At 45.4% G+C, this 25,103-nt stretch overlaps 1 protein-coding gene across 1 annotated transcript; it reads left to right on the top strand.

Moving 5' to 3' along the window:
- Positions 1-1,569: 1,569 nt before the first annotated feature.
- Slc22a14 (solute carrier family 22 member 14) lies at positions 1,570-21,098 on the top strand. The gene is made up of 11 exons (XM_038323749.1): positions 1,570-1,698; positions 4,856-5,368; positions 6,408-6,511; positions 6,724-6,878; positions 7,718-7,886; positions 15,730-15,850; positions 16,088-16,185; positions 16,465-16,679; positions 17,855-17,963; positions 19,362-19,556; positions 20,114-21,098. Exons 2-11 carry the CDS (start codon positions 4,856-4,858, stop codon positions 20,709-20,711), a joined length of 2,277 nt encoding a protein of 758 aa, XP_038179677.1. The 5' UTR covers positions 1,570-1,698; the 3' UTR covers positions 20,712-21,098.
- Positions 21,099-25,103: the final 4,005 nt, after the last annotated feature.

Here is a 25,103-nt window from a genome sequence, read left to right as displayed (position 1 = left end):
ATTAATCCCAGCACTCGGGAGGCAGAGGCAGGTGGATTTCTGTGAGTTTCTGGCCAGCCTGGTCTACAGAGTGAGTTCCAGGACAGGAAGAGCTACATAGAGAAAGCCTGTCTTGAAAAGAAAAGAAAAATAAAGAATAAGATTGTCAGCTTTGAAAATGTTTGTGTGTGTGTGTGTGTGTGTGTGTGTGTGTGTGTGTGTGTGTGTATGAGTGTGCTCTTCAGGCGTATGCGTGTGAAGGCCAGAAGATATCACATGATCTCCTCAGAGCTTTCCAACTATTTCTTTTGGGGGTCAGAGTCTCTCTGTGTCTGGTGCTTTCATTTTTTCTTAGCTAGACTGGAAACCAGAAAATCCCAGCAATGCTCCTGTCTCCACCCATCCTTTAGCTGGGTGCAAGCATGCTTGCCTAGCTTGTTTGTTACATGGGTGCTAGGCTCATCACTTCAGTCTTCGGGATGTGTGCCAAGCACCCCACAGACCACGGAAGCTTTCCAGTAAGCCTCCCCACCCCCATTCTTGAGACAGAATCTTGTTCTATAGCCAAGGCTAGCCTTAAACTTGGGATTCTCCCACTACAGAGGTTTGGGTTGGCAGGCATGTACCCCCCACAGGTGGTGAGATAGAGCTCCCAAGCAGTGTTAGTCTATATCATTGCTAAATACATTTTACCTCTTAGAGGAGTTCCATTAGGGCCTGCAGTGGTAGCTCTGTAGCTAGGAGCGTGTTGCTGTTAGAGGATCCAAATTCTGTTCCTCGCGTCCGCACCGAGGGGCTCACAGTCCAGCTTCAGGGCATCCCATACCCGCTCTGGCCTCTGAGGGTGCCTGTACACACAGAAACACACTGCACACAGACACGTACCTCCACACAGATACGTGTACACAATTAAAAGTCAACCTGAAGGGCTACAAATGCCATCACCGTGTTGGAGCTGTGGCTCCTCGCTGCCCACTGTCTGAAGGATTTGAAGGGGGTTAGTAGGCTCAGATAGTTTAAGAGTTTCATTATATTCTGAAACTTTTTTTTGGGGGGGGGGGAGAATTTCAAGACAGGGTTTCCCAGTAGTTAGGGAGCCTGTCCTGGAACTCACTGTTTAGATCAGGCTGGCCTCAAACTCCCAGAGATCCAGCTGCCTCTGCCTCCCAAGTGCTGGGATTAAAGGTGTGTGCCACCACCGCCCAGCTATATTCTGAATGTTCTTTCTTTAGGTAGTAAATCTCTCTGTTCCTAGTTATATCCAATTTTGTTTTTTTTCTTTTTTCCAAAGATTTTTATATTATGTAAATGAGTGTTTTGTCTGCATGTATGTCTGTGCACTTTCCATATGTGTGCAGGGCCCACAAAGACCAAACGGGTGTCAGATCCCCCGGGACTGGACTTACAGATGGTTGTAACTGCCATGAGGATGTTGGGAACCCAACCTGAAGCCTCTGCAAGAGCATCCAGTTCTCTTAACTGCTGAGCCACCCCTCTGGTTCCTTTAGCATTTACCTGAGAAACTTAGCCATATCCACTTCCTTTTGATTACTGCACCAAATACAACGTTCCCATCCCGTTACTCTCTGTCTTTTCTTGTCCTTGTGCCTTAAATATGTCTTCTTACAGGGTGACCAAATTGTCATCTACGTCAAGACATTTCAATAAGAGGAGAGGACCAAGGTGGCTTCCTATGACAGCCCAGAAGATATAAACAAGGTACACTCCAAGAACATTGGGAAATGCTAACAACCCTTTTCAAACATAGCATGGACTTGATATTTCTCTTTTATTTTTAACTTATTTTATTAACATTTTAATTAACATATCCGCTATCTCAGACATAACATTATTTCTTAGCCTTGGGAATAATCAAAATGCTATTGGCTACTTAGTCAACTGATTGTTGTCCACCATAGTTATTCTGCTGTGCTACAGAGCATCAGATGGTATTATTCTTCTCTCCAGCTGTACCCCTCTCCCTATTAACTATCATCTCCCCACCCCTGCCCCTGGCCTGCCAAGGCTCTGGGAAGCCACTGCTTATTTCTTTGAGATCAACTTTATCTTCCACACAAATGAGAACACAACACAGGGTGTTTGTCTTTGTGTATATGACTTATTTCACTCAGCAGAATGCCCACCTCTTCTATCCATGTTTCTTTCTTTTTATTTCCTATTTTTTGTTTTTGTTTTTGTTTTTGTTTGTCGAGACAGAATTCCTCTGTAGCTTTGGAGCCTGTCCTCGAACTAACTCTGTAGATCATTCTAGCCTCGAACCCACAGAGATCTGCCTGCCTCTGCCTCCTGAGTGCTGGGATTAAAGGCGTATGCCTCCGCAGCCCAGCATTCTGTCGTGTTTCTACAAATGACAACATGTTGGTCTTTAATGTCTGAATGGTATTCTACTGTACATATATAGATGGAAGAGAGATAGGTGATAGATAAATTATAGAGACATGATAGGATATATATATATTATAGATGATAGGTAGGCAGATTAATTATAGATGAAATGTAGATAGGTAATAGTTGATATATAGATTGATGATCAATAGATGAATAGATGGTTAATAGAGGATTGATAGGTAAGTTATAGATACAAATATATGATGATATATAGGTGGGTGATGGATAGATAGGTAGGTAGGTAATGTATAGATAGATATATAATATATATAATGTTATAGATAGATAGATAGATAGATAGATAGATAGATAGATAGGAAGATCACTTGTGTCATAGTGGCCAAATAACTGATAGAAACAACTTAAAGGAAGAAAGGTTTGTTTTGGTCAAGGGTTGAGACCTTCTAGTCCACTGTGGTGGGAAGGGCATGGTGGAATACGTGGCATTGGCTAACCACGTTGCTCTAGATCTGTAGCAGATGGCAGCTAGAACTAGTGGTCCGGCTACAACCTTCAAGTATTTGAGCCTAGTGGCCTCCTTGCACCAGCTGAACCCCAGCTCTGAATGCTCCTTAGTCCTCAGAAACAGCACGGCTTGATAAGTTTTGACACTGAATTTGAGCTCACTTTTCCAGTTATGGTTACTGAATTCACTTTGTCTGTGTGTCTTCTTCCTTAGGTTTTTTTTCTGAATTGAAATGTTTTCCCTTTAGCAAATATTTATCCACCCATTGAAGAAACTTTAAACATGTAGTAGGCAAGGGTAGCTCCACAGCCTTCACCTTGCATGCTTTCTCAGTCACAGGAAGCGCTGAAAAATATAGGTGCCTTCCCCTCCCAACTAGCATATGTTCGCACACACGGACACATGCACACACACACCCTTGGAGGCCAGAAGGGGTCATTGGATCCCCTAGAGCTAGAATTCCAGGTGTGAGCCACCTGGCACAGATGCTGGGAACTGAACATCAGTTTACTGAACATCAGTAAACACAGCGTGTGCTCTGACCATTGGGCCGTGTCTGCCACCCCACCTTCTTCTTTCTCTCCTCCATAGTTTGACAGTCCCCTTGTTTCTTAGAACAATCCATATGTGAAATTCTTATAGAGGCTTGTCATTTTGATTGACCTGTGTTTGCATCTCAAGCATTCTCCCTGAGATCTTTTGTCAATTCAGTCAGATTAGGCAACTTGCTTCTGTGCCCGCTGAGTTCCAATTGCAACACTCATCTATATTCTACCCTGGTTCTTCACACAGCGCATCCAGGCTGCTGTGCTCTCCATTCTTCTTTGGCTGTGCTTCAGCATCCTTCCTTGCCTCTGGGGTCCTAAGACTGAATTACAGTGTGTTTAACCACGAGTTCCTGCCATTGTGCTTGAGAGAAGCTTTGGGTTCCTATATTGACTTATGGTTTTTAATTTTGAGAAGAAAATGTTTCTGTATGTTGCCTTTTCTGTTTCTCTTTTGAATTTCTGCTTAGGCCCATGCCACCGTTCACCTACCAAATCTTATTCCTACCCCACGTGCTGGCTGCACATTCCAGCTAGCTAACTCTCTGGATTGAATATTTGTCTAACTTCCCTTCTAGTATTTTTATTTCAAGCAATCTTTTACCCCTTCTTATACTTAGAAGTACTCCCTCTGGGCTGTGAGCTGTTGTCATCTCATAGTGCCTTGCTTCTCAGAACACAATCTTTGTTTGCCATTGGTCTTTGAGAATCTTGCATCCTCTGTTTGCAGAATGTTTCCACAGTGAAAGGGACTGCAGCATTCCCAACCCATAGCCTCTCTAGTGCTGCGGAGGGATTTTTACTCCAAACACAGGGTTAGGCTTAGAGTCCACTCCTTCCTCTATCCCAGGGCAGTATCCTGAGTACTGCTCACACCCCTCCCTGGCCTCGCTTGCTGCACTGCTTTGTCTCCATGTTACCAGCTGTCTCTGCCCCTTGTTCGGTGTTCCACAGTCCAGCCCTGGCTTCTGAGCTTTCTGGTAAGGGCACCAATCCACTGCCTTTGTCCCCTCCCTCCCAGGCCTTTGCTGCTCCTGATGCAGGTGTTTATCTTACTTAAGTATTTATTTACTTTTTTGAAGAAGGGGAGCCCTGGAGTTCCCGGTTGCCTTGGAAATTCCAGTGATGCCTCAGTTGTGTGAGTAGCTCACTGTGAGGGAGGTGACAGAGAGTTCCTCAGGTGTGTGAGTAGCTCGCTGTGAGGGAGCTGTCAGAGAGTTCCTGGCATTCACAGGGAGAATGTTCTCTAAAACATCCAAAATATCCATTGCACTGAAAATTTAATGGTTGAGTCAGGAGGAATGGATTATTCCAACTAAGAGCCTTTAGAAGGCAAGGAAGAGACCATATACTCACTGATCCAAGGCAGAGGGTTTTTTCTGTCCTTGGCTCCCATCCTGGGATCTGACGACGGGGAACGGTGACAGGGGACTGAACTTCAGCCTTTCTTAAACAGATGGAAGAAGAACAGAATTCTGAGTCAGAATTTGGACCCCAGGATTCCAGAACCACACACCAGCATGAGATTTCCTTACCCTCCCATTCCTGGTCCTTGGAGATGTTGTTACGCAAATTGAAGGCCATAGAGCTCAAGAGGGACGACAAGCTGGCCAGTGTTCTGGATGCTGTGGGGGAGTTCGGCACATTCCAGTGGAGGCTGATGGCCATCACCTTCATCCCCTACATCCTGCTATCCTTCTTCATGTTCTCAGACAGCTTCGTGCTCACTGCCCAGAAACCCTACTGTAACACCAGCTGGATCCTGAAAGTGGGTCCCAACCTCTCAGTGGCTGAGCAGCTCAACCTGACCTTGCCCCGAGCACCCAATGGCAGTTTCATGACCTGCCTCATGTATATACCAGTGCCGTGGGATCTCGATTCCATTATCCATTTTGGCCTCAATTATACAGAAACATGCAGACATGGATGGATCTACCCTTATGCTGAGAAGCGCTCCCTGATCAATGAGGTATGCTTTTGTCTGGTGTTGTGTTGACTATGGCTACCCAGAAAAGGGGACAGAGACAGGGAGCAATTGGCCTGAGAACATTCTACAGGGGTGCACCAGAAAAGGAAACTGGAGTTCTTGTTTCCCAGCCCTCTGCCCTGCCTGTCTTAGGCAGGAAGCTAGAGTGCATTTTGGTGTAGAGACAGCCTTGCCACTTGTCCAGAGATTTGCATATCATGTCGTGCCTCTTGTCTTCTGGTAAGGGAAGACCCTTAGATGGAGGGCCCATAGATGGGGCATAGGTAGCTGTGTGTAGGGTGTTTTATTCTGTCACCTCTGTATTCTCTCCAACATCTGGCAGACCTTGAATCTAAGCCTGGGTTGAGACAGTAGAGGCACAGGGCAAGGGGTATGGGTCAGGAGGCAACCAAGCAGAATGCACAGAAGCTACAGATAGGAAAGAAAAGCTGTGTTGGGCATTTCTCACAGAACTTCATACCCTGAGTTGAAACCCGGTACTTTTTAGTCCATGGGAAGCTGTAAGTTGGAGCCCAGGATCAATATTCATTCTTGTGCTTAATAAGTCCCCACCAATCTCCTTTTTTGCCCAATGTCTTCGCTTCCTCTCTCCAGGTTTCGATACAGGATCTACCAGGTGCTGGGCAGACTGAGTCCAGGGATAAAAGAGTAAAGACACTTTACATAGAACTTCCTGTCCCTTTCCCTGAGTGTCATCTGCTTAAGGCAGTGTTTGTCAACCTATGGGTTGCAACACCTTTGGAGGTCAAACAACTCTTTCGTAGGGTCTCATTTCAGATATACTGCAAATCAGTTATTTACACCATGACTAATAACAGTAGCAAAATCAGTTCTGAAGTGGCAACAGAATTATTTTATGGTTGGGGTCACCACAGCATGAGGAACTGTATTAAAGGGCCACAGTCTTAGAAAAGTTGAGGATCACTGACCTAAGGGTTCCTCTCGGGTCAAGCTCAGTCTCTTTTCCTGAAGGGCTAGGTCTGTGTGGAAGCTGTGAACAATGCCCTTGTCTCACCTGCAGTTTGACCTGGTGTGTGGCAATGAACCAAACAAGGAGAACATGCAGACTGTGTTTCTGGCGGGCATCTTGACAGGGTCTCTCTTTTTCGGCTTCTTAAGTGACACGTGAGTCTCCTGGGGTTCCCACTGATTCCTAGGACACCCTGCACCTTCCTCAGGAGATGGCATTACCCACCAACTCTGAATGAGCTCAAGCTGGGGAAAGCAAATGGAGGAATGCTCCAAAGCCTTAGGGAACACATAGCCTGGCCCAGTGCACCACCATGGCTGGTCTGGGAAATGTGACCTTTGGTGGCATCTCCTCCTAACACCCACAGGATAGGCCGCTATCCAGTCTTCCTGATGTCAATGGCGGGGCTCCTCTTCTTCGGCTTCGGAACAGCCTTTGTGAAGTCTTTTAACCAGTATCTGTTCTTCCGCTTCACTGCAGCCCAGGCATCTGTGGGCTACGTCATCAGCTGTGTGACTTTAGGTGACTGATTTGCAAGGGGCAAGGTGGGATGGAGATAGGTTCAGTTCAAGAGGGAGCAGGAGGCAGATCTACCTGGGGTTGACAGGCTAAAACCTAGTGGGGAAGGAATAAGAGGCTCCCCTCTTGGCTGCCCAGGGGTGTGAGGGAGTCAGAAGGGAGTGCCCCCAACCCTCATCCCTCACAGTATTCTCCTGTACCCCAAATGTACCCCCTCATGCTACTTGTGTACCCTGCACCTTGACAATCAAGGGAGCTGCTAAGCCCTCTATTGTTTTTCTTCTTTCACCCTGAGCCCTACAGAGTTAGCCAACTTGTTCAGGGCCACAGAGCAGGAAGGAGCTGGGACTTCTCCCCCAGGAGCTGTGTGATGCTAACACCTTGAATGCATATACAGCCATAGCTAGACTCAAACGTAGTCCCTCATTTTCCTGGGGCTCTCTGACTCCTCTTCCCATGGAGAATCTTTCAGCACACAGCCAAAGGGAACTAACCCTCTACAGAGCCTCAGGCCAAGGAGGTCAAAGCACCAAAGCACTCCAAGATGGGTAGTTCCTAGTCCCGTGAGAGGCCCTGAACAAGTTAGGTAGAAGTTTTAGAGGGAGTTGTTGGGGGCAGAAGAAATGGAAGGGCGTGTGTGGGTCTGAGGAGGTTCATCAAGTCTAGGGTGTGCGGTGGGAGATGCAGACAGTCTAGCTCTGAGAGTTATCCAGAACAGGTGGAAGAAGCTGTCTACTCTGAACTCACGTCCAGTGAACGGTGGCCACGCCAGCCAGCTGCATGGATGGCCAGTTCGGGGACTGCAAACTGACCACAGTTTTGTTCTCATGTTTTCTGCACAGTCATGGAGTGGCTGGTGGGCGAGCACCGGGCCCATGCGATCATCCTGCAGCATTCCTTCCTCGCCTTTGGGATCATTTTCCTGTCGGGAGTTGCCACCAAGGTTTTCCACTGGAGGCTCGTGTTCTTGCTGGCTGGGGCTCCCTTGTTTCCCATCGTCTCTAATATCTGGTGAGCAAACCAGTACAGGACATATACGGGGGTGTATCTCATAGGTAGACATGAAGGGGGCCCATGGAAGTGGGTGGGAGATGCATGACCTGAGAAGGAGCCAAAGCCGTTCACCATCCCCAGAGAAGAACCTGAGAGGTAGTCAGACAGTGGGAGTGACAGAGGTCCAAAGACAGGGAAGTGTCAAGGTTAAAGCAGTGAGAACGAAAGCTTGGGATGGCCATGGTCACTTTCTTGAGGTGACTTCACTGGAGCAGAGCCAGAAGCATGACACATGAGTTGAAGCTGAGTAAATGGTGTCCCCCAAGAAATGACCCTTCAGGGGAAAAGGGAAAGAGGTTCTTGTGGTCTGCTGAGGCATGGTCAAGCTGTTTGTAGTTTTTAAATCTTGGGACCACAGACAGCAATCTAAGATGGGGCTGTGACGGTACCGCTTATGTAGCAAAGTGTGGAAAAATAAGGAGGGGGGACAGCAATGTGCTGGCTGTCTGAGGAGAGGGGAGTCAAAGCTGAGAAGGAGCTATGAGACAAGAAATGAACAACTTTAATGTCTAGACGGAAGTTTCCATCCTACCAGGAGCCTCAGCCATTCAGTTCCTAAGAAACACCCAGAGGCTTATATAAATTATAAACTGGTAGGCCTGTTAGCTCAGGTTTATTACTAGCTAGCTTTTACAACTTAAATTAAGCCATAATTTTTGTTTATGTTTAGCTATATGGTTTGGTACCTTTTCTTAGTACATCATTCTCATCTTGCTTCCTCTGCATCTGACTGGAGACTGTCTCTTTGCCGTTCCTCTTTCTAGAATTCTCCTAGTCTGGTAGTCCCACCTATACTTCTTGTGTGGATACAGGCCAATCAGTATTTTATTAAACCAATATAAGTGACAAATCTTTACAATGTGCAAGAGCATTATCCCACAGCTCTGATGGGCATCAGGAGAGGGTGGAGGTAAGGTACATAGGAAATGGGTGAAGCATTGGGACCTGGGATGTGACCTCAGCCTGCCTGGCTTCCGACCCTCTGACTGTACCTGCCACACCATACACAGGGTAAGTATGAGAGAGGATGCAATGTGTTACTACAGGGGACATGTAAGTGGCTAGGGACCTTTCCAGTGCTGCAGAAATTAGGGACCAACCTTGACAGTCTTCCAGATACCAGTGAATGTGGGTGGTAGCTAGTGCCAGGTAGCATGTGTTTCTCATGTATCTGGGACAGCTTGATCTTAAGGGTCAAAAGATTTAAATCTCTTAAGAATTTTTTTAAAATGTTAATACAGTGTTGTAAGGAGAGGCGGCTTGTTTGTCCCTGCTACATGGCTAGCTTACACCCAAAATAACCACCCAGAAACTGTGTTAATTAAAACCCTGCTTAGCTATTAGCTGTAACTTCATATTGGATAATTCTTACATATTAGTTTAATCCATTTCTATCAATCTGTGTATCACCATGAGGTCACAGCCTACCAGAAAAGTTTTTAGCACATCTACCTCCAGCTGCGGGTTCATGGCGTCTCTCTGACTCTGCTTTCTTCTTCCCAGAATTCAGTTCTCTCTTCTCTGCCTATGTAAGTTCTGCCCTATCAGCTAGGCCAAGGCAGTTTCTTTATTCGTTAACCAATGAAAGCAACACATGAACAGAAGGACCTCCTACACCAATACACGGCTGGGTAGACAGATAAGCCCAGCCGGCACCATGTCTGCCTTGCAAATGTGAGGACCTGACATTGGGCCTCAGCATCCGTGTAAAAAGACAAACGCGGCACTGAAAGCTTTTATCCCAGCACTGAGGGGACACAGACAGGAGGACCCCTGATGTTTGCTGGTCAAGTTGGTCTAATATAATTAGTTAGTCCCAGTCACTGGTGAGAGACTCTGCTTAAAAAATAAACTGGTTGGTGGTGTGGGAAGTCCTTCTCTATATGTGTTGCTTTTATTGGTTAATGAATAAAGCTGCTTTTGGCCAATAGCTTAACAGAATACACACACACACACACACACACACACACACACACACATATATATATATATATATATATAGAGAGAGAGAGAGAGAGTAGGTGAAGTCAGTGAGAAGCCATGTAGCTGCTCACAGGAGACAGACATACCAGAACCTTGCTGGTAAGCCACAGCTATGTGGCAATACATGAATGAATAGAAATGGGTTAATTTAAGATATAAGAATTCACAAGAAATATGCTTAAGCTATTGGCCAAATGGTATTGCAATTAATACAGATTTCTGTGTGATTATTTGGGTCTGTGAGGCCCAGAAACAAATGAGCAGCCTCCAACTACAAATTGGCACCAACGTGGTCAACTAAATCCACTTAGAAACCTGAGAGAGCTTGGAATGGTATTCTAGATACAATAAAACAAAGTTTAATGTTGCTTATTGCTGTTTGCTGGCAAAAGCAGAGACATGGCTCCTTTAAGAGGTTTCCTGACTCAGCTTTCGCAGTAAAAGCTACCTGCTTCTTTAAAAATGGTGGCTTCTGGTTCTCCAGCACGAACGGCTCTGACTCTTTCGGGTGGTATAGCTAAGGAGCATTTAAATAGGGATTGTGAACAGAGTACTACAACTTGTAACCCTCTATGTGCCTGAAAATGGGACAATGCGCATGACTCTCAGAGGCATTGAACATGCTTTTACCATTTTGGAAGACAGGACCAAGAAGTTGGTCCTAGCCATACCCGCTTAGCATTAAAAAATAAAAGCAGCCCTGATCAGAAAAGGATTACAGATAAAGACAGTTTCAGATAAAAAAAAAGACCTCTAAATGAGTCACAGTGTTGGATAAATGTACATAGGCTTGAGAAAGAGAAGAGAAAGAGTAAAGAGACAGTAAAAGTAATATAAAAGAGTAAACTTATACAAAAATTAATAAAATAAGCCACATAAAGATAGAATAGACACAGAGAGTCTGAATTATGAATGTTATTGTGTTTTCTTTGAATTTTTTGACTACAGAGAGACATTTCATTGTACAGGCTGCTAAGCTAAACCAACATATCTATAAAAGGTTTCTTTACTTCAAAATTTGGGTCTAAGGACATGTTGCTTTAGAAAAGAGATTCTAGTTTTATTTCCACAGAAGATGAAAACCTGTGGCTTCCTTACAGACTAATGTGGTTTGATGGATCAAGATCCCCCAAAAGATCTTTGTGAACCCCCCCAAGACTTTGCCCAACAAAAAGTAGAAAACAGTTTGGAGAGAACTACACACAAATTCCCTAAATGTTTGCTTTATTTTAAAAGTGGATATGCTATAAAGATTTACATTGGTATGGATCTTGGGTTACTGATAGAAATTTAAGTTCAATTTTGTTATATGTGTATTTATGCTCTTGTGTTAAGGTATTGTGTTTGTGCAATTCATTTAAAAATGTAATGTATAGTTAAGAAATTTAAGTTAGTAGATACTATCTATAATAGTCAAGCTTGTAGTCATGTTAGGTTTTCTAGATGTACAGAGATAAATTTCAGATGGATAGTTATACTTCAAATCTCTCAAAGACTAACAGATTATGGCATTTAAAATGTTTGAAGAACTTAGGACTTTTCATGAAAATGAGACACGTCTGCTTCTGGCAGCATGGCTTTTTTTCCTGCTATGGCTGAAAACAAAAAAACATGTGGTCAGTTTTTCATCAACACCATTTAAGTGTTTCATGACAGGGCCTCTTAAAAGAGCTGCAAGGTTTTACAGCTAAAGCTGAGAACATCTTATCAGGGATCCAGCTCCCACCTGCTCTGCTTCTATGACCCTTGTCACATCCTCATTTCCCATGTCTAAGAATACAATGCACTGTCATACTAGGTCTGGGGCAAGGCCTAGAATAAGCACAATGTTTTGTACAAGTACACTATGTTCAGTACCCAGTAGGTTTCTTTTCCCTATGATTTTTGAACCCACCTTCTTGCACTTCAATGCTTCAACTGGTCATCTGTGTGGAGTCTGACAGACTGATGGGATTGGGAAGACAGAAAGGGAACAATATTTTATGATATCTGTATTAGCTACATTCCTATTTCTGTGATAGGACACCATGACCATGGTGACTTATGAAAGAGTTTATTGGAGGTTTACTTTCTGAGAGCATCTGTGATCATCATGGCAGGGAGCATGGCAGCAGGCAGGCAGGCATGGCATTGGAGCAGTAGCTGAGAGCTTTCATCTTGATCTACAAGTCTGAGGCAGAGAGAGGAGAGGGGCTGACTCAGAACAGCATGGGCCTTTGAAACCTCAAAGCCTACCCCCAGTGACATACCTCCTGTAATGAGACCACACCTCCTAATCCTTTCCAAACAGTTCCAATACTTGAGAACCAAGTATTCAAACATATGAGCTTGTGGGGCCATTCTCATCCAGACCCCCACATTATCTAAGATAAAGGTGGTAGCAGAAAAAGCAGGACAGAGTAAAGCCTCACTCATGCTTAAATTCCTGAGGCAGAGTCTTGCAACCTGGGCTGAGACCCAGGCCAACATCAACACTCCATGATGTTGAAGAGCAGGCTGAATATCAATATAAAGATTACCAGGAGTCTTGTGGCTTGACTTTCCTGAAGAATTATGAAAGAAACTTGTATGGTGTGGGAGAATTGTCTGTAATCTGTCAATCATGTTTTAAATAAAACGCTGATTGGCCAGGCAGGAGGTAAAGGTGGGAAAACCAGACAGGAAGTAGAAATGAAGTAATGAGAACAGGAGAACTCTAGGAAGGAGGAAGTTGATTCCTCCTCCTACTCCTGCCCAGATCACTGAAACAGCAGGATGTGATCTGCAACTACTGAAAAAGGTACTGAGCCACATGGCTAACATAAATCAGAAAAATGGGTTAATTAAGATGTAAGAGTTAGCCAGTGAGAGGTTAGAGCTAATGGGCCAATCAGATTTATAACTTATAGAGATTTCTGTGTTATTTTCTTTGGGGCTTGCTGGCTGTGAGGTAATGGGCAGAACAGAAACCAACAAACAAGCAAGCCTAGACCATTCATGTTACATTTGTATTCATTCCTAATAGGGAAAAAACCAGCAGACCACAGAAAGATCAAGTCTACCTTGGTGAATGAGCAAGTTTACTGATGTCACTTAGTTACATTGCCAAGACGTCCGTCTCCATGGCATTGCTAGCCTCTTAATGTTTTACACATTTTAATATCACAAGATTATATAGCAGAGGCAGGAGGGAGCAGTGGTTATGGTCTCAGGAGAGAGTTAGTGGAGGATCTTTGACCTTCCATCCTTTCTCTAAGAGATGTTAGCAGCCCTGTGACCATAAGCCTAGTTATATGCTATATATTCTGTTGATTTTGTTGCCATGACTATGGGCCCAGGTCTGCTGTAGGTCACTGCAGTGGCTCTGCTTTATTGTAGTAATGGTCATGTCAATGTCAAAGGAAAGCACTGTGGAACACTGTGGCACATTCCTCTGCAGTGTTTCCAGAGCCTGGGAGAGGTTGTTGGATGAATTGTCCCTCCACTTAGGCATGAGGATTGGCCCACATATGCTACAGCCACAGAATAGGTTGTAGCAATAGACATTCATTCTCTGCAGTTTGGCTGCTTATGAGTCTCTGCAGTAACCTAACGTAGAAAGTGATTTTCCTTCAACTGTGCATCCAGCAGCAGTAGCGTCATTAATGCCGACAGAACAGTTTGGCAGGCATGTCGCCTTGGTTACCAGTGTCATAGTAGTAACTTCCCCACTGGAGCTTAGCAATTCCCAAGCCACAGGTTTTTGTCTGATTCCTGTACCAAACATGGGTTCTCTCCTTAGAGTGAGCATTAAGTCCCATATGGAGATAGTTGGCTGCATCTGTAACTTCTATGCTACTATTACGCCAGAGCCATGCTGATAAACAGGGTTCAGAACTGAGCAAGAGTGTTAGTGATGACAGCTCTCTCACAGTAGCCTGCATAACACCATTAAAAAGCTATGACCTCACCAGTAAGGAGAAAGCTGAACTCTCAGATTTAGCTTGATTTGTTTCCTGAAACAAATGAAAATGCTGTTTTGGCATGCAGCATTGCAGAGGTAATAGCCTGTATGGTTTATGAGACTTCAGAGACCTCCCTGGACAGAGCAGTGGCCTACCCCTCTGTATTAAAGGTTGGAGCTATCTTACAGAGATATCTCCTGTCACTTCCACCTTGTGCTCTTTCTCTTCATTTCCCAAACCTTCCCTTGAGTTTGAAGCCTTTGACTCCCAGGAGAGGCTTTTCTGCAAAGATGTAATTTCTAATTTTCCCCTTATGCTACCCCAATAAATAAAATAATGACAGCATAATGCCCAGCCAGCATGTCCCTCTGTCTTCCCTCTTGTCTAGTTTTCCTGCCAAATCATAGTCATTGTCTGCCCTTTGCAGCTTCTCTGTTTGCTGTGGACAGGTTCCCTCTGGGCAGTCAGCTTAGCTTCGGTTGCATGTCCTGTGACCCACAGCAACGGCCATGCAACCGCCTCTGCAGTGTTCTGACAGCTCTGCTATATACTGCCACTGTCAGGGATCACAAGCTCTTTTCTAGTCCGCTAGCCTTGTGGGAGGCATCCCTGTGTGCGTGTGGTAAACCATATTCATCAAGGAAGGAATGCCAGCCCATACCACATGGAGCAAGATGGCCAGCTCAGGATTCCTTCCATGGAAGTTTCACTCTGAGCCATCTTTGCTGCTTTCTGTAAAACAACAACAACAAAAATATTGTATGTAAGCGTGTGCACATACCTGCAGAAGACAGACAGAGGTGCCAGTTCCCCTGGGGACGGAGTTCCATGTGATTGTGAGCCGCCTGACATGGGTGCAGAGCGGTATGTACTCTTAACCTCTGAATCATTTCTAGACCTTGACTGTTTGGTTGTCATTATCTGTCGGACTCTCCTTTTATTGAAAATTTATTTTTTTCTCACATCCTATATCTGGTTGCTTTTTGTAATTCGCGTCGTACTTTGTAGTCTTGGCTAGCCTACTACTCTTACGTAGTCCAGGCTGACCCCAAGTTTGCAACGTTCCTCCATCTCAGTCTCCCAAATGCTGGGTGTGTAGGAGTATGCCACCATGCCCATCTCCCATCATTTTACTGCCAGGTCCCTGTTGTGCAAGCACCACTTAGTGTGTACTTTTCCTAGAGAGGTGTAAAAGACACATTTATTCATCCCTAGTAATGAAAAGTCCAGCAGACCGAAGAAAGGTTTATCAAGCCCAGTTTGGCAAGTGCATAAGCTTACTGACATTCTGTGCATGCACACAGGCAGCCACAGGCAGCCTTATCACCAAGTATCCCACCCCTCAGCCAGGTTTTTACCTTCTGAGCTACCGCTGCTATAGAGCAGTGGGTAGAAGGGAGGGGATACTGGACCGTTCAGCTGCCTCTCTGCCAGCTGCAGAGTGAGCTGGTGTCGTCAGCTCTTTTCATTTTGTTGCCGCAACCCTGGGCCAAGGAGTGCTTGCTGTAGGTCACCCTAGCCATTTTGCTTCATCGTGGTGGTGGTCGTGTCAAGCCTGGCATGGATTAGCTACACTATAGTTCTCAGAGAGTGGGCGTGGAGGATGATGCTCAGGCATGACCTTGAACTTGGAAAGCAGAACTGGGAGGTGATTGGGGTAGTTAAAGAGACCACAGGGCAAAGGGATCAAGAGACTGACTGTTATCACTAAGCAGTGGGGTTTGTGGAGGCTTGTAAGAAGGGTTGGCTGCCACCAAGGAGCAGAAGGCATCTTGAGGTTGGTGGTAGCCTAAAGGTTCCTTGGTCACAGCTGATACAGATGGCCACAGCTGAGGCATCTCAGCTGGAGTTGGGGCATCCTGGAATTGTGAAGTAAGAGAGAGGTGGTCACACAGGGTTGTCCGAGAATCCCCACGGTGGCTGATGGTCAAAGGGAAGGTGGACGAGGCCAAAAAGGTTCTGTGTTATGCAGCTGAGGTGAACAAGAAGACCATCCCTTTAAGTCTACTGAACGAGGTAAGAAGCCTTGGGCCAGGAGTGCGAACGGGACTGCAGACTGTGGGAAGGCCTCTTTCCTCGTCCTCTCATGGGATCTTAGTCTACTGCTTCAGAATGATGGCAACACACCTGAGCCCTGCTTGCCAAGGCCAGAGAGTGGCCAGCACTGGGGGAGGGGCAGGCCTTGCCTGGTGTTTGTGGGCAGAGAGCAACCTGGGGTCCCGTCTGCCATTGGCTGGTCTTGTTGTCTTGTAGCTGCAGCTACCGGCAAAGAAGGTGAAGAAGGTCTCTATCCTGGACTTCTATAGCAATCAGCACCTTTTCAAGGTGGTCTTGACCATGGCCTGTGTGTGGTGAGTGGCTAGGGCTGGCTTCAAACTCAGGAATGGCATGGAGGATGGTCAGGCCGAGGGCCAACCTCTGTCATTCCTACCACACACGTCTTTTCTCTGCCTCCGTTCCTTTCCTCCTACACTTAATCCTCCCTCCCCTCCTTCTTCCTCTCTTCCTCTTCCCCTTTCTTTCCCCCACTTCTTTCTCCATTCTCTTCCCTTTATCCCTCGCGGTTCCTCCCATCTCTCTAACCTCCTCCTCCTTTCCATCTCCCTTGCTTTTTGGTTGTTCTGTTCCAGGTTTTCCATCAGTTACGTCTATTTCACACTGAACCTCAAGCTGAAGGATTGTAGGATAGAGACCTACCTCAGACAAATAATCCCAGGCATTCTAGAGGTGCCAGCCCACCTGTCTTGCATCATTCTACTGGAGAATTTGGGGAGAAAATGTGGCCTGTTCGTGAGCCTCATTCTGGCTACCATCTCGTGTTTATTCCTCCTTTTCCTCCCTCAAGGTACAACCTGCCAGGAAGGCTGCCTCCAGTCTGCTCTCTTCTGGGGCTTCCTAGTGTCTCTTATCTTGGCTGGCTAGAAAGCATACCAGAGGTGGCTTCCTGCATGTATCATTTCCCTTCCCCAAGGAAGCCCCAGCCCCCAAGACAGCATGGATCCACATTCAGAGTCTTGAGAGAGGAACTCCGGCTATTCCCAAAGTAGTTATCCTTGTATGTGAGGACAGGCAGTCTCTGGGACTCCATTCCAGTCCACACTGGAAGTAGATCTAGTGGGTAAATGAGAGTAGATGATGGCAGAGTCTTCTTTGAACTCACGCCCCAGGCCGTGCCTCCCATATGCAGCCTTTGATAGGCAAGCATTCCCGGTTACTTATGCTGTCTAGGATAATCTATTCATGGAACATCGGGATGGTGGCATACTGGACCCGTGCCAATATTCTTGCTCAGAGGGCTATCCCAGGGGCCCTTTACCCTGGCTCCTGGTGTCTAGTATTATTGCCACCATCTCAAAGATCCCTGGGCTGTGATCTCAGGTCAGTCTGTGGGGCCAGAGTGCACAGAGCTGTGGTGACCCACCAATGGCCATTGTCTACTTGGGGCTGCAATGCATGCTTCCCTAAGTGTCGATTGGTAGTAAGAATTAACCAGACCAGCTTCATATAAAATATTTAGCTTTAATAAATGGAAGAAAGGAATACTTACAAAACCAGGGTTCCAGTGATTCAGGAGCACAGGAAACAAAAGAGGAAGGGGCAAACGCACCTGGATGTTTTATCTGTTTTTTTGTGGTCCCAGGGGGACACACACTAAATGAAATATGATTGGCTAAAGTTCCCCATCATGGTTCTTGGGGAGAAAGAGACAGGTTTCTGTCTCTTTTTGCTGCCCAGCTAATCTCACTGAATCAGTTCCAGATTCAGTGAGAAACTCTACCTCCCCAAAATAGGGTTTGGCCTGCCCCAAGCCCGATTCAACTCTCCCATGGTAGTAACTTCAGGACTGACTGGGCCTATGCAGATCAACCCTTCCTCTGGCTGAATGTCTGATTCTGCTGGCTAGGTGACTAAGTGCTAAGGGTGGGCCATTCAGTTGCCTTTGATAAGGGACTGAGAGAAGGCTGGAAGGCCCCAAAGGTAGCGTGGCCCAAGACTCAGGGCCGTGCTGTCTTCACTCAGAGCTGAAGTCGACGATAATCTTGATGCTCGTTCTTGGACAGTTTAACGTGGCAGCCAGTATGACTGTGTTCTTCATCTACACCGGTGAGCTCCTCCCCACTGTCCTCAGGTATGGAGTGTGGTGGGCTGAGGGGAGGAGGGGTGAGACAGCGCCAAGACTGAGCATCTGCCAGAAAACCATTGCTGTGTTAAACACTGTTTGCATGGGTTAGCTCACCTAGCTCTCGTCAGAGAACAAAACCCTAATGCTGTCCATCATCGACCTTCTTCCAGTTGACAAAGCCAAAGACAGCAAAGGCCCCTGTTGTCAGTCATGCACAGCGGGTAGCAGAGCTGGCGTTTGTAAGGGATGATGTCTTAGTTTCTTTATATGTCACTGTGATCCAATAACCGTGGCAAAAGTAACTTACAGAAAGGGGAGTGTATCCTGGCTCTTGGTTCAAGGACACAGATCATTTATGGAGGGGCAGGCCAGGCAGAAGGGGCTCGAAGCACCTGACTCCATGACAGCACAGTCAGGAAGCAGCGATGCATGCATGCATGCCCTGCCACTGCTTGCTCCCTTTCCCCACTTGCATAGTCCAGGATCCCCGCCAAGGGAATGGTGCCGCCCATAGTAGGGAAGGCTTTCCAGCCCAGGTAACCTGATCCCCTACAATCATGCTCAGAGGTCAGTCTCCCAGGTGATTCTAGATTCTGTCCGATTGACAAAGAATAATGACCATACCGTGGGGTCCGACTCTAGACCCTGCCTGGCACCTGGTCCTCAGTTCTTTCTATTGCTGTGGTAGATGCTGAGACCAGAAGCAGCTGGGGAAGGGGGGTTTTGCTTCACCTCACAGCACACCTTCATGGGGAATTCAGGAGAGGAACCTGGGGACAGGAACTGAATCTGAAGCCATGGTGGAATGCGGCTTACATGCTTGTTCCTCGTGGATTCTTCAGTTTGCGTTCTTATACACCCAGGACCACCTTTCCCAGGGATGGCACAGCTCACAGTGAGCTGGTCCCTCCCACATCAAATCATCGGTCAAGGAAATGGCCCCAGACTTGCCCATAGGCCAATCTGATGGGGACATTTTCTCAACCGAGGCTCTCTCTTCCCAAATGACTCTAACTGTGCCAAGTTGACAAAACTAACCAGCCCATACCAGATGCCTGTAATGTGTTTGGGTTACCCTGAGGTTCTGCCTCTTCTCCCACGGAGCTCCTGGTGATAGAAGCCCCATCTTTCTGACCTCTGGGCTGTATCCTTTTCTCACGTGATGATACACCATTATGATGTATACATGATTAATAGCTCTTTGACTCTGTATATGCAAGAAGGCAGCCCAGGAGAAATAACTACCCCTCTTAAGTCAATGAAGAACTAGGTTCTTCAAGGTCACACAGTGGGATGGAACGGGGTAAAGAGCAGAGGGTCTGATTTTAAGTAGCTTCCCCTTTCACTATACCCAGCCCCTGAGCCTAAGAAATCTTCTAAACCAGTTCTCAACTCTGCTTTCAGGTCTACAGGTCTGGGAATGGTGACTCTAGCCTTCTCAGTTGGAGGCATCACAGCTCTGGCCGTCTACAACCATATCAAAACACAGTTGCCTGTCTTCTTCTGCTGTCTCTCTTGCGTTGTGGCCTTGTGTTTCTCCTCCTTGGTGCCAGAAACAGGAAACCAGCCTTTTCGTGATAGCATAGAGTACAATTCAAGGTAGATGAATAGGTCCTGCTTGTCACAAGTGCTGGGAACTGAGAGTATGCCAGATATTGTCCATCCCAATGACAGATCACCCTGTTCAAAGCTGTCTCCCCAGGTCTTCTGGATATGATCACTTGCCTGGGTCCAGCTTAGGTTCTGCCAGTTCTCCCCCTCTGTTTGCCTTTCCTTGCCTATAGAGCCTCTCTTTGCCCTGCCCCATATGCCTGTCTAGACTGGGGTATTATCCTTGGAGATGAGGGAACTAAGGTGACATAAATTCTTTCAGTGTTAGGACCTTTTCTCCTGAAGGGTGTTTGAGAAGATTAAACCCACATTGTAAAAGATCCAGCATGTGGCAGGCGTTCAGTGAAAGCTGTTGACAGAGTTGCTGAGAAAAGCTCCAAAATTCCGGGAAAGAAAGGGATCTAGTGGGTTCGGGTGATGGAGTCAGCCTGATCCTGAAGATCCAAGACCAAGTATAGCTGGGGACCTAGATGAATGGGAAAGCCCATCTCTCCCATAAGAGGTGAGGATTGAGTATGTCCCGTGTTTTTTTTCAGCACCCAAAGAGAGTCTATTGACTCCAAGAGGAAAAGCCAGGAGGTCACTGCAATGATGCTCTCTGAAGAGTCAATGTCTTACATTGCTGTTGACGAAGTGGAAAAAAATACCTTTCTCAATGCCGTGCCGCTAAAACCAGAAGCAAGCTGGTTCTCCTACACATACTTGAAGGAACCTAGCAATGTGGTTGATAAAGTGGCAAAGAATACCTTTCTCAGCGCCATGCCACTAAAATCAGAAGCAAGAGGGTTCTCCCACACAGACTTGAAGGAACCCAGAAACGCGGTTGATGAAGTGGCAAAGAATACCTTTCTCACCGCCACGCCACTCAAATCAAAAGCAAGCGGGTTCTCCCACATAGACTTGAAGGAACCCAGAAACGCGGTTGATGAAGTGGCAAAGAATACCTTTCTCACCGCCACGCCACTAAAATCAAAAGCAAGAGGGTTCTCACACACAGACTTGAAGGAACCCAGAAACGCGGTTGATGAAGTGGCAAAGAATACCTTTCTCAATACCATACCGCTAAAATCAGAAGCAAGTGGGTTCTCCGACACAAACTTGAAGGAGCTCAGCAATGGGGAAGAACCCAGTCCAGATCCCTGAGGGCCAGGTTCCCCAGAACATCGTGGAGTAGAGTTTACTGCCTGGTTTGAGGGACATGGATTCAGACTCTCAAATTCTAGGTCTAATCTGGCTTGTAGACAGAATCTGTCCTTCTAGAAGGCCAGCCCTCAGGAGCTAAAAATAGCCCCTTGTATAGGAGGAGTTAAGTTGTGTTTCATCCAATAAAATATCATGTTAGTCTTGAGATGGTTAGGTCACCGTCACGACAACCTAGAGGATACAGCCTACACAGGTATGGGGTGGTGGTTAGATATGCAACCAAGGCTTTTCAGGATCTTTGGCTAAATCCTCAGGGACAGCAAATAATTCTCTGGATGGAGTGGGTATGGGGTGAACAATCTCTCTGCAGTCCAGAGCAAGAACAAGGGTATCAATCATAACCTCCAGCCCAGCCATCAGCTCAATGCCAGGCCGAGGACAGAACCCATCACAGTCTGGACAGAATGTGAGGGGTTAACAGGGATGTCCCTCATCCTTTAGGCCAGTCTCACTTCTTCCCCCTTGGTATTCCAAGTATGGTGTTAAAGATTACCCACTTTGGGCTTTGTTCTGAGAGATGCCCTCTTAAGGGCTTCAGGGAAGCTGACCTCTGACCTCCACCACCCCAAGAAAAAGTCCTTGGGATATTTTGTGTTAATTGTCAACTTGACACCATCTAGAATCAGCAGGGGATCATGTCTGCAGGAGAGGATCTCGATCAGGTGAGTTGCCGTGGGCACCCTGCCTGCTGTATGTGGTACCCATTCCTTGAGCTGGGTCCTGAACTGCATGCAAAAAGGTTAGCGGAGAAGCAGCCAGTGTGTATTTATCCCTTTCTGCTTCTTGACTGTGGCTGTAATATCTGCAAGGTCACCACCCTGATAAGCTATGACCTCAAACTATAAAAGTCTGAGCTGAAATAAACCCTGTGTCCCTTAAGCTGCTTCTGTCATGACATTTTATCCCAGCAAAGGAAAAGCGACCTTCCTAGTCAGTCAGCTCGACACAGCCTAGAGTTGTCTGAGAGGAGGTGGAATTATTATAAGAGCCAGAGGGTACAGATGTCTCCAAGGAAACCATGCCTTTCAGACACAATAGGACAGATGCTCACGTGAGCTCAGACTGTGGAGCAAGCCCGAGACTTGCATAGGGGCAGAAGGGGAAAGACACAAGCTTCCTCTCCTAACCAATAAGCTCCCTAAGGAAGAAACTACCCGCAGTAGATTTCCTGCTGGCAAAGGGGACGTGACTTTTCTTGAATGGACTCTCACTGGGTCCTGGGTCTGTCAGCTGCACTTCAGGGCAGGTCCCATGCCCAGGAGCAGGTGGCCAGCACAAGTGACCTGGGTAGTAGTCATGTGGGCTGTTTGTTTCAGTGTTCTGTGTTTTCACATTTTCTTTTTCTTATTGGTCTTTTGCTTGCTGTTATTTTTGGTTTTGTGGATATTATTTATTTATTATGTATACAACATTCTGCCTCCATGTATGCCCACATGCCAGAGGAGGACGCCAGATCTCATTAGAGATGATTGTGAGCCACCTTGTGGTTGCTGGGAATTGAACTCAGGACCTCTGGAAGAACAGCCAGTTCTCTTAACCACTGAGCCATCTCTCCAGCCCCTCTGTTTCTTTTTTCTTTCTTTCTTTTTTTAATGTGTATGTGTTTCTTGCTTTTCATTCTTGGGATTTTTTGCTTTGTTTTATGGAAGAGAAAAAGAGCATGAAACAGGATAGGTAATGGAGTGTAAGTGGCCTTTTCATTACTGGCCTGCTGGACACAGGTGCAGATGTAAGTATCATTACCCAGAATCTTGGCATCTGTTTTGGCCTCTACAGGCCGTAAATGTTCAGCTCCTGGGAATTGGAACCCTAACACGAGTAAGGCAGAGCACGAGATGGGTTAAATGCATAGGGACAGAAGGACAAATAGGAAAATTAAGGCCATATGTAGCCAATATTGCAGTGAATTTATGGGGCTGTAACCTATTGCAGCAATGGAATACTCAAATTAACATTCCTGCTACATCTAGAGCCTATATTTCTGAGGAAAATATTAAAAGATATTACAGACAGCGAAAACCAGCCATTCGGACTGTACAAGAACACAAAGCAATTGATGCCCCTTCAGAGATACCAACAGCCCTGCCTCTAAAATGGTTGACTGAGAAACCAATATGGACAAAGCAATGGCCTTTAGCTGAAGAAAAGTTGCAGGCTTTAGAACAGCTGGTACAAGAGCAATTGGATGCTCAACATATAGAAGAATCTTCCAACCCTTGGAATTCTCCTGTATTTGTGGTTAAGAAAAAAATCTGGTAAGTGTAGAATGGTGACAGATCTCAGGGCTATCGACAAGGTTATTCAACCTATGGGCTCTCTGCAATCTGGAATTCCTCTGTCCTCTTTATTACCAAAAGGATGGCCTCTCATAGTTATTGATTTAAAGGACTGTTTCTTCACTATACCTTTACAAGAAAAAGATAGAGAAAAGTTTGCCTTCACAGTGCCTACTTATAATAACTCTCAACCTACCAGGAGATACCAGTAGACCGTCCTCCCATAGGACATGTTGAACTCTCCCATCCTGTGCCAATACTTTGTAAATCAACCATTGCAAATAATACGCAAGCAATTTCCCAAGTCTATAATTTTTCAATACATGGATGACATTCTGTTATCTGATTCAAACATGGATACCTTAGAAAGACTGTTTGAAGAAGTAAAAATAGTTTTACCGAAATGGGGATTGCAGATTGCTCCTGAAAAAATTCAGAGAGGAGATTCTGTTGATTATCTAGGTTATAAAATAGGTTTGCAAAAAATTAAGACACAAAAGGCACAAATTAGGAGAGATCGACTACGGACTCTTAATGACTTTCAAAGGTTGCTAGGAGACATTTCCAGCCTTCGACCATCTGTTGGGATAACACCTGATATGATAATTCATTTAAATAAAGCCTTGGATGGTGAAAAAGACTTAAACAGTCCCAGAGAATTAACAGCTGAAGCAGAACTGAAAAAGAATTGACAATGGTTGAAGAAAAATTACAGGAGGCACATGTGGATAGGGTGAATCCAGAACTCAGTTGTATTCTCGTCATATTGCCTTCCAAAATTTCTCCTACAGGAATTTTAATGCAAAGAGATGATATTATCTTAGAATGGATCTTTCTACCACATAAACCAAGTAAGAAAATAAAAACTTATGTGGAAAAAGTTTCTGAATTAATTATAAAAGGCAAATTGAGACTTCATCAACTAGCAGGCATGGACCCAGCAGAAATTATAGTGCCTTTCACTGCTGATGAGATAAAAAAATTATGGGAAGACAATAAACCATGGTAAAGAGCTTTGCTAACTTTTTGGGAGAAATTAATAACAACTATCCAAAAAGCAAGAGGCTTAATTTTATAAAGAGAACTCCTTGGATTCTTCCTTGAATCATCCGTGACGCTCCAATACCTGGAGCCCGTACATTTTATACTGATGCTAATAAATCAGGGAAGGCAGGTTACAAATCAGCAGACTTGAGTAAGGTGGAACAAAGTCCTTATGATTCTGTCCAGAAGGCAGAATTATATGCCATTCTTATGGTGCTAAGGGATTTTAAAGAACCTCTTAATATAGTTACTGACTCACAATATGAAGAAAGAGTTATCTTATATATTGAAACTGCTGAATTTATACCTGATGATACAGAACTAACCTCATTGTTTATCCAGGTACAAGACATAATCAGGAACAGGCTTTGCCCTATGTATATAACACACATCCGATCCCATTCGAGTCTGCCAGGTCCTCTAGCACAAAGTAATGCAGATATTAATTATTGATTGGTAGTGTGCTGCAGGCTTCTGAATTTCATAAAAAACATCATGTCGATAGCAAAGGCTTGAAGAAAGAGTTTTCTATTACATGGCAACAAGCTAAGGAGATTGTAAAGAAATGCCCTACTTGCTCTTTCTATAACTAAACACCACTGCCTGCAGGGGCTAATCCAAAGGGCACAAAAAGGAATGAAATCTGGCAGATGGATGTGTTCCACTTTGCAGATTTTGGCAAATTAAAATATGTACACCATACCATTGACACTTATTCAGGTTTCCAATGGGCAACTGCTTTAAGTTCAGAAAAAGCTGATTCAGTAATCACTCATTTATTCGAAGTTATGGCCATCATGGGTGTACCTGCACAAATAAAGATGGATAATGGTCCAGCTTATGTCTCTAGGAAAATGAAATGTTTTTTTTTTGCTTATTACAATATTAATCATGTTACAGACATACCATACAATCCTACAGGTCAAGCAGTCATAGAAAGATCAAATAGAACTATAAAGGATATGTTAAACAAACAGAAATGGGTGGAAAATACCCCTAGAAATAGGTTACA

The sequence above is a fragment of the Arvicola amphibius genome, chromosome 3, assembly GCF_903992535.2.
Source record: "Arvicola amphibius chromosome 3, mArvAmp1.2, whole genome shotgun sequence".
Taxonomy (NCBI): domain Eukaryota; kingdom Metazoa; phylum Chordata; class Mammalia; order Rodentia; family Cricetidae; genus Arvicola; species Arvicola amphibius.
Note: the sequence above shows the minus strand (reverse complement) of the source record. Positions and strands in the feature narration are given on the sequence as shown.

Bases quoted from the DNA above. Each gene is read 5' to 3' on its own strand.
- Slc22a14 (XM_038323749.1), top strand. From the start codon at position 4,856: ATGGAAGAAGAACAGAATTCTGAGTCAGAATTTGGACCCCAGGATTCC. The intron at 7,887-15,729 runs GTGAGCAAACCA...GTGGTCACACAG, and splicing joins CCCATCGTCTCTAATATCTG to GGTTGTCCGAGAATCCCCAC. The intron at 16,680-17,854 runs GTACAACCTGCC...GTCTTCACTCAG, and splicing joins CCTCCTTTTCCTCCCTCAAG to AGCTGAAGTCGACGATAATC.